Raw genomic sequence first — 14840 nt, forward strand, 5'->3', positions numbered from 1 at the left:
TCGCCTTTGGCGGTCAGACTTTAAAAGGATCATTTATCGTCTCGTCATGGTGTGCAGACACTGGTGTTGTGTTTGATGACTCTGCTGATAGGGTGATGAAATGTTGAGGCTGGGTTTGGGTAACTGCTTTTGAAAAGTGCTATACAAATAAAGTTTATTATTATTATTATTATTAACACCAACCCATTACTGAGAGCACTGCATTCATCATTATTGATTATATGACGTTCTAGTGCAAGTTCAGTGAGGAAGACTTTTCTTTTGCACGCTCAGGGTCTGTAATTCATTCCTCATACCGTCCTGTCATTCACTCCTCATACACCTGCTCACTCATAATTTCCTGCTGTCACTGTGTGGGGCTGTCAATCCAGCCAAATATCAGCTGTTCTCATCAGCTGGTCACATCTATCCAATAGCACAGCAGCAAATCCACATTGTTCGCCTTGGGCCTCCCAGTACATGTCATGGATTTTCTTGAAAAAAAATCATGTAAATTCATAGATAAGAGCTTAAGGATTTTGTAAGGTTCAACTAATTTAATTTAAAAGTTTTTGTATGAAGTTTTTAAAGAAAATCCATGACTTGAACTGGGAAAAGTTCTGAATTCTGGGTGAGTCGGTATCCACCCAGATATGATTCATATGATAATGTTAAAAAAAATAAAAAAATAAATCAGTCTCGGCAGATTCAACAGGTGCCACTCATCAGGGTGGCACTGGGTTAGGAAACAAAGGAAAAAAACCGCACAGTCTGTTGCTGCGTAAACACTGAAACACTGAAAGTCAGCCAAACTGCTGACGATAGAGCTACCATTAAATTTCAACATCAACTTCAACCTCAGGGACTTGCCGGTTTTTCATGGCTGGTTTTGGTGCCAAGCCACACTCAAGACAAGATCAATGGTATGTGAAGTGAGTCATGTAAATATCCAGGGTTTCTGGTCTTGATATAAACACTATTGTGTGCATGTTTGAAGTGTGTCTAATGGTGCTACTTTAATTTACAACAAACAGCCCCCGCACCAGGCAACAAGAGCGACAGTATGCCTCGTCAGATCAAGCGGCGCCTTGATAATTGAAACAATATTGGCTTTGAGTTGCTTCTGATAATCTGAGGTTTTAAGAGAAACACTTTAAAGTGATTACTGTGAAAACCTGCAAGGTGTTCTCATCATTGTGTTTCCGCTTGGAACGGGTGAGAAGCAGGGATGCACCAAATAATCGGCCCGCCATTGGGAAATTTATATCATATCCTGTTTGATGGTATTGGTGAAATTATAGACCACAAATAGAGGCGATAATATGTAGCCAAATTGCTTTTACTGACTTCACAAGCGCAACATAAACACACTCAGATAGGCAACAGTATGTACCTTTAAAGTTGGTTTGCGATTAGGCAATAAACAGAGAAGAAGAGGAGGAAGAAGACAGAATGACTGCAATTTGCAATACATGTTCCACAAAGGTTCTGAGATGAGTAAGGGAGAAAATGAGGTAAAATTTTACTAGTTTTGACACAACAAATCTCATTAGAGCTGTGGAATATTAAATCATCCATCTTTGCTCACTACATCTCAGCCTTTCTTACCCTCAGGTGTGCATAAACTAGAGGTCAGGAACTTTTTTTCTAAAATTAAAAAATGTGAAATTATCGGTTATCGCCTATTATCCTGTGTCACTCTATCAGTAGCTTACACCAGGACAGGAGACATAGACAAAACGCTGACTCATATTTGTGGTTTATAATGAGTGGGTTGGACCGGCAGTAATCAGGATATTTGCTATTTTACTGCATTTGTTTCCCTAGACGCTGACTGTCTCATTTCTGATGTACCACTGAGTGTTGAGTCACTGTAACGTTAAGTAGGCAATACTAGAGCAATGTCTCCCTCTGCTGGAGTGCTTTGCAACTCACATGAAAAACAAGTCAAGTGCAGCACCAGTATACTGAAACCTGAGCCTGTACAAGTAAATGAAATCAAACCATCTTGTGCCAAGTATGTATAGGCCCTTTGCCCATTAATCACGTTGTCATCAAGGCAATGTTGTCATGTTTTAAGAGAAAATTGCTGCTGATGCAAGAGGTTATCAGATCTTCATTCGTATTTGATTAGTTGGGAATGGGACTCAGCAATCAACTGTCTTACAAATTGGACCTTTAAAAGCACAGTATTACAAGCCACTGCTCTGACATTGCCAATTTAGATTATATGCCCATATCTTTTCAACTAGAGATCATTTTCATACAGGACAACACTACACAAAAGAAAACTGGCCGTTAAATACTATTTTCCACTCAAGAAAAACAATCTGCAGAAGCTTGTAAAATTCGTTTAAATATAAAGGCTATAACAACAACAACAACAACAATAATAATAATAATAATAATAATAATAATAATAATAATAAACACAAACATTGTAGGCTATATCATTTCAAAGTGGCCATGAAGTGAGGATAACACATGAGGTGAGAGAGTGAGTCTTCAGTCGGTGCTTGTAAGCCTTTATTAGATCCAGAGGCATGAATTCCACAGTCTGTGTTATGGACTAAATAACTAAGCAACTAACTAACACCAGGCCTGTGGCTGCTGTGAACTTTTCTTTGTACTTTTCTGGTACAAAGCTTCTACGAAGGTTGAAGATTAGAAAACGTCTGTTAACAACTCTTAAACCAAACAAGTTCAGTTCATTTCTTAAACAGACACATGACCGGCAAAGGATATTACTACTGCACACATGATTTCTTAAACTTTTCTGTAACAAAGTAGGCGAGGTTAAATACAAAATTATTCTAATCTTCAGCTACTTCTACAAAATTGGTACAGCAACATCCATATACTCAGTCCCAGTTGAAACTATCACTCTTGCGACATTGTGTAAACCGGTTTTAGCTTCGAGATCAACTACGTTTCACCTGGATCCCATTCCAGCTAAACTTTTTACACATGCAGCTGGCACCTTTCCCACTAGCTTTAACACTGCTGTGGTTAAACTTATATTATGATACCATACCGTGATCCAGGATCTCTGAAAATTTGTCTCTGACCTTTAATTCTTCTCAAAAGTATTAGAGTTGTGTGTTAGCAATTTATGGCTCACATAATTAACAGTAATATTTTTTTTTAACTTTTCAGTCAACCTTCAGGGTCATTCTACTGAAACTGCTCTTACTATAGAGGTAAACAACATTTTGCGTACTACTGATTCAGTTCCCCTCTGTACTTCTACTACTGCGACTTTTGACACTATTGATCATGTAAACTGCCAGACCGATTTGTTCTTCTAGCCAAATTATGTGCATTTACGGAATAAATTCCCACTGATATGCTGATAATACTCAGCCGTATGTGTCTGTAAAGGCTGAAGAGCATGCTCAAATGATTAATTTGGATGTCTGTTTACACTGTGAAATCCTGGATGTCATGTAACATCCAGCTCCTAAACTCTGATCAAACTCAGATGTTGTTCATTGCCTCTTCTCGGCATTGACATCAGTTTAATCAAATAACAGAAAACTGCGTGGTTCCTTGACGTTTCACTTTGAAACAATCATGGTGATTTTTGGTCCTTCCCTCTCCTTTAATTAGCACATTAAAGAAACCACCAAGATCATCTTTTTCCACTTACACAGCATAGCTATAATGAGGTGTTTCTGTCCATGGCTGATGCAGAGACCTTAATTCACCCCTTTGTTTCGTTCAGACTTTATTACTGTGCTGGTAAAATGAAGACAACTGGCTGCAGGGCTTTTTCCTATTGTGGCCCGTTTCTCTAGAATAATCTCCCTGTAGATATCAGTCTGACTCTGTTGAAGCCTTTACATTTAAGCGCCAATTACCGCTCACCCTTTGATACCTCAAGCATTCGGCACCTCTCTGCTGGACCATCTGCCTTCCTGGAAACTTTCTCTCTCTCCTGTCTATCACTACTAACTCCATCTCTACTATCTGTGTGGATGCTGTGCTGCCCCATCTGTAGGGCTGCAACAACTATTACATCAAAATTGATAACGATTTTAGCAATGATTGTTGGTGGGTGGGCGAGCCAACCAATTCCACGTCTTGTGTAGCTCACTGATGAATTACAGGAAATGATTCCAAGTTCTGATTTAATAACAAACGTAACTGACAGTTTTCTCGCGCTGGGCTATGAAGCCAATTTGACGCTGTGGCCACATCGTGTCATTACAACGTCACGTGATGGACATTGGTCCAAAAAGCATACATTATAAGCACAACCCTTCCAAAATTTAAGCAATACAGTCTGATAACATTTGGAAAGTCCAGGAGAGCAGAGCTATTAAATTGTTTTACTGTATTCCCATCCAAGTTAGCAGAGGGCTAGCTGAGAGTTAGCCGCTCGGCAGGCAGAATACTCTAGTGTGCACCCTCTATGGACTGCAAAATGTGGAAGATTTTGATGATTTTACACCCAGGAAGTCACACTTTTTTGGCACCATGCAGCAATGAGTAGGTTTCATATGAATGAACGGGGCTCCGCCTCCGTCACTGTATCCAGATTTCTCTGACAGGATCCAGGGGCTATACTGGATGTGAACTGGATATGTTTTGTTGCACAGAACCATCCGGAAAGGCACCATTATAAACTGTCTGGGAAAAAGGCAGGCACTTGGCAGGTGATTGGATGAACCATCAGAGGCTGTTGGTAGATCAACTCTTGCCAAAGCCAGTAGAGAAGAGCGAGAGCATCTTTTTCACATAGAAAAGCCTTCAGTGCCGTTCTTTGCTCTTCAATCAAACACAGGCTACTCGTTGATGCTCTCCAGTTCTGATATAATGCAACAGCAGCATCTACACTTATAACCTTGAGGATCGCCATTGTTGTTTTCAAATGAGCAGTCTCTCACTGGCCGCAGCTGCCTGTAGTTCCAGGACGCTGATTAGTGTAACCACAGCCATGAGCGCGTAGAGCTTGAAGCCTGGTAAGATGGATTTGCAAGATCACATGATGATCAGAATACGTGGCCTCACAAGTGTCTCGCAGGGTAAAAATAATACAGCCTCTGTGTGCTATGTATTTTTTAGATAATGAGTCCAAAAGTCTTGTAGGAGTGAAGAGCTGCTTTTCAAAACCTGGAGGCCTACATTACCCACAATGCAATTTAGCCACTGAGTGACATCACTGGAGGCAACTTATCAGATTACATGCAGCTTTCTCTGGAGCCACAGAAAGCTTTATACTACTTTTTTTCCACATACAAGCTAGTACTCTTCGAGACCTATACACTTTAATGTGTAAAACTGGTGGAGTTATCCTTTAAGTATCTTATTATACCAGTAGTTTTATTTGTAATTGAGTACTGTTCTAGTAGTGTAACTGTACTCTTACTCGAGTACTCTTCTCACATGTGTTCAGTACTCTGGCAGAGCTCTGAGGGGGAGGACCGAAGGTGCACCCGGCGGAGGGATACGGCACTCTAACCAGGCACAGCACAGCACGCGTCTGGATTTGGATTGAGGTTTTCCGGACTACTCCACTGCAGCACCGCCGGGACACAGACTGCACAGATTTGACGAGACGTACATTTAAATTAAAGCAAGGTCTCGTTTAAGTGCTTCATTTGGGGTAACTGCCTCCCGAGTACGGTGAATACAAAACCTTCCCGCGGTCGTTTTGTCATCTTCACGGAGCTTGAGAAGTCTACGGGACGATGGTGAGTGCGGGCTTGCTAGCGTTAGCAAGGGTCGTTAACATCGATTGAATTTGCTTTGCGGTGGTTTTGAAATGACATCCAACCAAGTAATGTTTGTATTATATTCTCCTCGATTTAGCTAATAACCCAGTTTAAAGCTTCATAGCAGCTAATGGTGGCTCTCTAAGTGATTTAAGCAGCTAGAATAATGCTGGGAAACCCCGCTATCTAACGCTACTCCAAAAATAACATGGCTGTTCATTTATTATAATGTTTATGTGGGTTTTATTTTTATTCAGGCTGCTCAGGTTTTGATGAGAGAAGATCATTTTGTATGTGTGAACTGCGCAGCATAGCGTTACGCGTCGTGGGCTGAGGGGAAACAGACGGTCTGCTTCCTGTTTTAATTTTATCTCAGTAATCATTTCGCTCAAGTGTTTGCAAATGTTGTGGTTTAACCTTCCTGCTTGCGCTCATCGAGGCTTTGCAGCGTTTTTTGTTTTTTTTTGTGTAGTTTGCTGTGAGTCGAGAGTGGGCGTGGTGGTGGTGCTGGTGGAGGAGAGGGTGATGTGTAAAAATAGACCCCATCTCGTTAATCTTGCCAAGTCAGTTATCAAAACTCCTGCTCACCGTGCTGCTAACAACCATTTCGACATCCCATACGACAAGTTGCTGCAACATGGGCAGCACCTCTTCCAGCAAAGGGAGGCTGTGAGTGTAGTGTGACATGCGCAACAAGCGAGAGGGAAGAAAAAAAAAAAAAGGGTTGTAATCGCCCCCGATTGCGATTACATAAGATCATAGCTCACAGGTAGTAGTAGCATGATGCTCCCCGTTAGCAACAATTGTTTGTTTTTATGGCATGGAGGCTGTGAGGGCGATGGTGCAACGTTTTGGACTGTGTGTTCTCGCAGAGCCACCATGACAGCATCTCCTCTGATACGTATTGCGCCACAGCGTTGAACCGCATTCTGCTCCTGCTGAATGATCCTCTTTGCCACCCCTCCTTCCTCGCCTCCCTTCCCCCCGCATTGAACCAAACCATGCTTGGTGCAGTAAGGCTGTCAGGACCCGCAGTGCACCCTCCAAAATGGGAACTGAGTATATCAACAACACACACACACAAAAAAAAGCCCTATTGTGGAGCTACAAATGAATCCCTGCCTTTGTGTGTCAGTCTCCCTGTCACTGGTGTTGTTCTCTGCCCTGTGAAAGAACAGACACATGGTCTGTGATAGATATTGTCGTCTGCCAAGTAAGGAAACTTGGATCATGCCACAATATCAGTCACATGCCGGCCAAACAGAATTTGCGCGTCTTGACTGCAGCCCTTGTAGTTTTTTTGTACTCGACATGAGAATATGTGATATGCAGTGCTGTTTTGCAGAGCCGTACAAATCCTCTAACACTCAACTGTATTGTGCTGTGCTCTGATCCAGACACTGCTTGCTTCAGCACCACCGAATCGGTTGGCAGTGGGCAGAATGGATACTCTGCAGTCTGTCTTGCTCCCTTCTTTTTTACCCCCTCCCTCCCTCCCGCCACCACCTCCCCCAACCAACATGGTGACTCATTGAAATTGACTCGAAGAACACATGGCGTTACCACCACCTCCAGCTACAGAAATGTTAGCTCTAATCTCTCTGGGTTTGTTACCCTTCATCAGCAGTGCAAGGAAAGAAGATTTTTTTGTCCCTTATATACATTAGATCTGCAGCGATAGGCTTTTAATTGAATTAATTAATCAATTACAACTTTTGTGTGTACTCAAGTAAAGGCTGTGAGACAATATAGCATTATCAGCTTATCTTAATCTCTTAACAGACTTCCCTGCTGTGTTATTTTAGCTTTATAAGTTTTATTCTGTACAGCAGTTAAGTTCTTGTTATGCCCGATCATCCCAGTTGTTTCTGAAAATCATTTCCTGACAATATGAAGGACTGCACACAGACACAAAGCAGCGCGCATTGTCAAGCAACAGTTGGCACACAGGGGTTAGTCAATGGTAATGATCCAAGCCTCACATCTGTTCAGTAAAAAAGACACAAAGAGGTGGTTAGTTGCGGTGATATTCAGTGTGCTACATTGGCGACCCTGTTCGTGTCTCACTAATTATAGCAGGCGTGTGTATTTCGGGCTGTGGAGTATTTATACCCGTCCCTCATCACACTTTCTCAGCCTGAAGTGGGCATGTTGACTGACTTAGACAGGCCTGGTAAGACCTCATGAGGATGGCAGAATGACGTTTCAGACAAAGTTGAAAAATGAATTGGGTGCATGAGTACAAACTTACTAAGTGGTTAATCTATCTAAGAGCAGCAGGTAGGGATAACATTGCCACATGGATCTTAGTATTGTGGTTTGAGTAAAATACCAAAATAGTCAAGTAATGCAACAAGTTTTTACTAGAATACAAGAAGCCAGGTCTTAGTAATATAGAGTACAAGGCCAAGCTATTAATTTATCCTGTAAGTGTCCACCAAATAAAGGACAGTGAGGTTAAGCATTACTTGAGCTGTTTTTCATTGCTTTGCATCTGTACAAATAGCCTTTCGCTAGGTCATAGGCACTGTCTGGGTCCAGCTCTCAGATAATATCACAGTCTGTTTTGAATTAGTTTGTTTAGAGTGCATTTGCATCGGCATAGATCTGTGCAGGTTGTTTACACAGTGGAGCCTGCTGCAGGTGCTTCTCATTAGACCTACCCAAAGCTTTCATCTCTGTCATCATTGTGCTAGAGTCACATTCACCAAATGACTCTATGCGTGTCAAACACTCGTCCTCTGTGGGGATGAAAGGTGGCTGTTGAAAGTTTGTGGGTTCGTTCTTCACAAAGAACAGCAGCTGTGACAGCTGTGACATGTTGATTTGAGATTGCAACAGTTGAAAATGATTAAATCATCCGTAGTAGACTTGTTATCAAATTATTCCTGCAGCAATTGTCCTTATCATTTGGTACAAATCAAGTTTATTTAGGATTTTGCCTTTTAATCATGACGGTGTTAAAGAAATGGGCACAGCTTGCACAGGCTATGCTAGAACTGTGAGATAGAAATATCTATCTAAAGTATCTATATATCTACAATTAAAAGTGAGTTGTGAAGCTATGACAGTCAGTCAGTTGTTGCCTGTTCATACACTGCAGCGAGGTTATCCCAACCTGTGTAGCTACTATTGTCGTGGTTATGGTGAATTAAGATGAAAGCCCAGCAACCAGAAGCATTAAAACTGTGTTAGAGTTTTAGTTGTGAATCAATGTACACAAAGACAGAAAGATGCATACGCATTCTTTTCCTCAAATTTATAAACCTGTGCGTACGATTCTGTTTTATAAATCTAGGTTAAGGTTAATGCAATTTAACTGATTGTGTTTCATCAGCGAGGTTCTCCAACACTGACAGTTTTCATTACGTGGACTGTTATGCACAGCTGTGGCTATTTAGGGCGCCCGCACATGTACCCGTAAATCATTATTCTATCAGAGCTCATATTAAAACAGACTTTACAAAGTGCTTTGTAATTTGGGATCACATGTAAAGATAATTAACAGTGAGTTAATGGCTCCAGTGTAAATAAATAGAATGATAAAATTCATCACTCATGAATAATTAAAATGTAAGATTGTAAATGCTCCTCTGATTGACATTTTACTGAACGCTGCATAACCTGCAAAATAATGAGAAAATCAATTAAATGGGCAAAGACCCCAGGCAAACAATGTTTTACTCTAAGGTTACATCTCATGCCCACCTCATCATTTCACCTGCAGCTATCTCTAGAAAAAGCTAGCTGAACACTTAATGTGTGGGGAAAGGGCGTACACATCGTTGATACATCTGGCCCCAGATCTTGAACACGCTCCAATATCATCTCTTGTTTGGGAGCTTTCAGGAAAGTTATAGCAAGACTGCACAACGAGTGCCAGATTGGATTTTTTGTCTAAGTTTCATTATGTTAGGCCAGTTTTTGACAATGCAGATTTGGGTACAGCAATGCAATAGTCTACATAGGTTTATGTAGCATGTTGAAAAAAATGCTTCAATCATTTTCAGTACTCCATATCTTGCATTGGGTTGCTGGTAGTTGGGCTTATTCCAACAACGGGCAGTTGTGGGTTGCTGCTTCTGAACAAATGCAGTGATTATATATGATGATATTACACGTATTTATTGCAGTTTAATTGTTGTCAGTGTGGTATTTTTTTAGTTTGTTGACTGTATAATGTTCCCAGACTTGCACCTCCTTCACTTTATTTACATCAACAACCACAGTGGAAATAAGTCTACAACTCATTGTGCTATCTTTGGTATTTGTAGATGTGTATTATTTTATGTATATTCTATCATTACGTGAAATTAATCAATCAAATGCTTGTTTATATATGAAGAATGTAATCTGTATACAATAATCTGTCCTAAATACAATCTATGATAAAAGAAAATAACTATCATGAACTGGGCTGCCCAAAATATTATTTTATGACAGACTATTAATGTTTTATGATGTTTTATGTTGTCAACAGGCTGATCAGCTGACTGAGGAGCAGATTGCTGGTGAGTGCATACCTTAACCATGTTTGGTTCAGTAGCTCTTTCATTCCCCACCAAACCTAAGAAACCTAATAGGAACCAGAAGTCTGTGAGGATAGGAGGTGATTGTTAAGGGCCTGATTATGGTCGTACTAACTCATTAATTACATTCACATGGCTTTCCTAAGTGAAATCAGACCCTGATGAGGAGGCTATAAAGAAAACCAGCAGTGTTTTGAGTCACGTGTCCCAGAATGAAGTGCTTTTATTCAGATTGTACTATGCCAGTGTCCCACATGTTTTGTTCCTTCGGAGCATTGAATTAGTCATGCACAGACCCTGTTAATGCTGAGAGTTTTTTTCTTCTCAGACCACTTGAAAGACTGAAAGTGAAGTGCCTGTATTGACTTGAATGCTCACAGCATACTAACAGTGTTATTTCTGTAAATGCACAGAGTTCAAGGAGGCGTTCTCGCTGTTCGACAAGGATGGCGATGGTACAATCACTACCAAGGAGCTCGGCACTGTCATGCGCTCTCTGGGACAGAACCCCACTGAGGCTGAACTGCAGGACATGATCAATGAGGTGGATGCTGATGGTGAGGATGGCAATATAATTATACTCGTTAAAACATACAATTAAAACAATTTTCCGTTTGTCTCAAATAAAAGTACTGTGAAGTTTCATCAGTACATGCAGTGTGGAGATATATAGGGCATTGGTACAAGCATATGGCTTTACCATCAGGCCATTTTTGTCTCCCTGTAAACTTGTCAGTTCTCTCTGCTGGACAAGATGTGTAATATGTATGTACTTGATGTAAATGCTGTGTACTTCAAAACAGTTGGTTAGGTTGGACTCTACTCGTCTTGGATTGACTACTTTGTTTTTCTGTAAAATTATCTGGTGTCCAAAGCAAAGCAATTACTCTAACCTCTTTCTGTTTGTATGACTGTGTAGGTAATGGTACAATTGACTTTCCTGAGTTCCTGACCATGATGGCCAGGAAGATGAAAGACACAGACAGTGAGGAGGAGATCAGAGAAGCCTTCAGAGTCTTTGACAAGGTATGTTAGGACGGAGTATACTGAGAATATTAACTAGCAACACAGCATGTACTGTTAAATACAGATACACTTTCAAACCCTTTCATGTTTCATTGTTTAGAGAGAGATTGTTTAAAAACGCTATTGATAATGAGCTGCCGCACAAGATCACTGTTTTATTTTCCTTTGACCAGCACTTTGTCTATTAAAATGCTTTTTGTGTCTCTCTAGCTTTAGTAGATTGTTCTACTAAATTGTTCTGTAAATTCAATTAGAAATGGTTTCAATTAACCATACCGTCCCTACAAATAAAAACAACTGCCTCACAAGAGACAACACTTAAATTAAAAACCATGGCCTGAAGACAGTAAAAGTAAAAATGACAATAACTTAAAGTGTTAGTTTTTGAGGTTAACAGATCCAAATCAATAACAGCCTTCAGTCTTTGCAATATAAAATCACACAAATCACGTTGCCTAAATCATGTTGCTCTTGTGAGACAGCTGGATTTGCAAGATCACCGCAACAATTTGTGTTATGTGAGAATCCAGCCTTCATTTTCTACTTAACAGAGAAATTTAGATAGCTCTCATGGAGGAAACGGAAACATTTCTAACATTGCACAGTATCCGCTGTCATATTGCCCAACCCTAATCTTTAGCATGCTAGCAGGCCAACGTTTAGCATTCAGTTCCAAGAACAGGTGAGGCTAAAAGAAGTCAATTTCAGCCAAATTGTAAATGTAAATGACCGCACAGGTGAAGAGAATAGGAAACTCTTGTTTTTGGCACCAACACATCCACTGAGATTAGCAAGTATAACACCTTGCTGTGCTGGGACATCATAGTAGAGATGCTGAAACCAACATCAGTGATATTCAACTCTTAACTACTATGAAAAATGCTGAATATATTCAATAACACTAGTTCTTCTGCTGCCGCCTGCAGGATGGTAACGGCTACATCAGTGCAGCAGAGCTACGGCACGTCATGACCAACTTAGGAGAGAAGCTCACTGATGAAGAGGTGGACGAAATGATCCGCGAGGCTGACATTGATGGTGATGGTCAGGTCAACTATGAGGGTAAGATGTTGTTTTTGTTTGCTCTGTGTTGTTTTTTTCTCCTTGCCACTTATCACTACAACCCAATCTTTGTGTTTTTACTAAAATCTTTAAAGAACAAGGATTACATTTATTTAACATAATCTTTATAATAGGCCTTTTTGTACGAAAAGCCTTAATAGCTGCCAACATTTACCATTTGCTCTGTCATTAAAACGTTGCTTTCTGTTCTTTTTACAGAGTTTGTCCAGATGATGACTGCCAAGTGAAGAGAAGACTGAAATTTCTCTCAATGTTGCTTGTCCTCCTAAGATCACTGTCTTTAAGAACCAAAAAAAGGAACAATAATCAAATGATGAACAAACTTGCCCCCTAAAATTACTTATCTGTAAAATTTTGCAATTTGCGCTTTAGTGTATCCAACTACTTCTAAGGTATCTGTTTAGCAACCACCAACAGAATAATCCCTAGAGAAGTTATGGACCAAGCTTTAAGTGGGCCGACGCCCCGAACTTCAGACCAAGATTCTGCTGAGTCACCCAGCTCCTGATTAATTTAGAGGAAAGAGCAACACTGAAAAGGCAGAGGGATAGGAACCGATGCCACAGTTGGTATAGAGAAGTTGGCTATTTAATTCTTTCCGCTATTCGACAAAGAAAATTGACAGTCTTGCACCAGTGGTGATTCCCTAAATACTGAATTGAGTACTCTTCTTGCATGCACCCTTTCTGTGGCGGTCTCTTGTCACAACAAGGAGGCTCTGATCCCATCAGAGGTAGTGGTCAGATTGTGTACACACTGGAGGTATATACATTACTATATAGCTATATATCTGTAAAATTTGTGTCACTATTGATTATTGCAAGAGCAAATAGTTGCGATGTAGGGTGTTCATTGGTGCTCGGTTGGAGATGAGCATTCTTATACCTTGAAGAGTTCGGACAAGAGCGAGAGACTGAAAGTGCTGATGGTTTTCTCCCGTTGGGGTTGTTATATTGTCTTGTTTTGAATCGTGGGCTTTACATTGCCTGCAGCACTGACTGGAGACAGTAGTATGTTGTATTGCTTCAGGATGATTATTGTAAAAACACACTCGAGGTATGCAGTTGATACATTTGTTCTGCAAACAGATATCCTGATGATACAATATTGATGTAATGCTTTATAAATGTGTTCTCAAATATTAATGTATTGATGACAAACTTTGGTCACCAAATATATCGATTATATATTAGTGTGTCGTAAAGTTTGCATTGCCTATTGTTGTAGTAAATGACCTGTGACATGTTTTCTCTTCGGTTTTGAAATGTGCCATAATACTCTAAAGACGCCTCAACCTTCTTGCAAGACTCGTAGTTCATTAGCATATAATAAATCTACTACTTAATATACTATAAAAATACATGCAGTTGAACATATTTGCACTTTGGTATAAACCATGTGGATATTTACAAGGTTTTGTTCTAAAAAGAAGAAAAATAAACCAAATGTCACTGTTGCTGCTGCTATAACAACTCATATGTTACACTCATTTCTCGTCCTTGTTGTCGTCTGAGCTTCGATTTGTAGTCCAGTGATTCAAACTTCAATCTGCTTGCCGTTTTACTGAACAGAATTACATATACTGTATATCCACAAACTCTTCTCGTGGTGGGGGTGATGTGTTTCATTTGGGCTACTAGAATGGGACTTTCAGATGGGGATGAAACGGGGTTGTAGCAAAGAGTTCAGCTTTAGATTTGAGGTCAGTTTTGGTGTTAGGTTTACAAAGAGCAGGCTAAATTTAAGAAGCAGGTTAGCTGAGGTGTCTTATGATTTCCTCAAAGCACGAAACGTAAAAAAAACTGCTCTGCTAGAGGCATTTTAATTGGCTAGCTTTGACGCAGATGTTGGGAAGTAAATGGTAAATGGACTGTTAACTTCTGAAGGTATCTCAAAAATGTAAAGATGTGATATATTTTCCATAAATCAATAAATTGACTGAGCTTTACTTCACCTGCATTCCTTTGTCATGTTTAATCCAATGCAAATCTCTAGATCTTGTTGACTAAAGAGAAAGAAGTGTGACTGATACTGTTCACAAATGCCTCTCTTCATATTGCACTATATCTTTTCCGTGCCAGCGTCCCTGTGCCAGAAAGGAGCTCTAATCCCAGACAGTCTCAGATTGGGTGAGGGCAGGTCACCCTAGCCCTTCACTGGAGCAACTATCCCAGGCACAGGCTATATTTAGTGGCTCATGAGATTGCTACAGGAGCCTGTGGTAATCCAGGTCAGCTGGGGTCGCGACCTCTCACCCTGGCACTCTAAATGCAAACGAGGAGCGTTCGCCTTCCCGCTGACAGGCAAAATCCAGAGCCAATGGGGCGAGGCTTTATCTGGAGCAGGTAGAGGCGATTGGATGTGTGCTGTCCGCATGCTAATCGTGTTGTTAAGTAGATAAATGAATTAGGAAAACAGGAGCACACTCAGCAGGACAATAAGAACTGCAGCATCACAGGCACAGGCAGGTGTGATTATCCCTCTCTGGTTGTGTAATGGCAGGCTG

At 40.6% G+C, this 14840-nt stretch overlaps 1 protein-coding gene across 1 annotated transcript; it reads left to right on the plus strand.

Moving 5' to 3' along the window:
• Window positions 1-5198: 5198 nt before the first annotated feature.
• calm3a (calmodulin 3a (phosphorylase kinase, delta)) lies at window positions 5199-14282 on the plus strand. Its single transcript, XM_073485666.1, has 6 exons — window positions 5199-5675; window positions 10177-10207; window positions 10639-10782; window positions 11145-11251; window positions 12178-12313; window positions 12533-14282. The coding sequence occupies exons 1-6, from the start codon at window positions 5673-5675 to the stop codon at window positions 12559-12561; spliced, it is 450 nt and encodes a 149-aa protein (XP_073341767.1). The 5' UTR covers window positions 5199-5672; the 3' UTR covers window positions 12562-14282.
• Window positions 14283-14840: the final 558 nt, after the last annotated feature.

This window comes from Pagrus major, chromosome 2, assembly GCF_040436345.1.
Source record: "Pagrus major chromosome 2, Pma_NU_1.0".
Classification (NCBI taxonomy): Eukaryota; Metazoa; Chordata; class Actinopteri; order Spariformes; family Sparidae; genus Pagrus; species Pagrus major.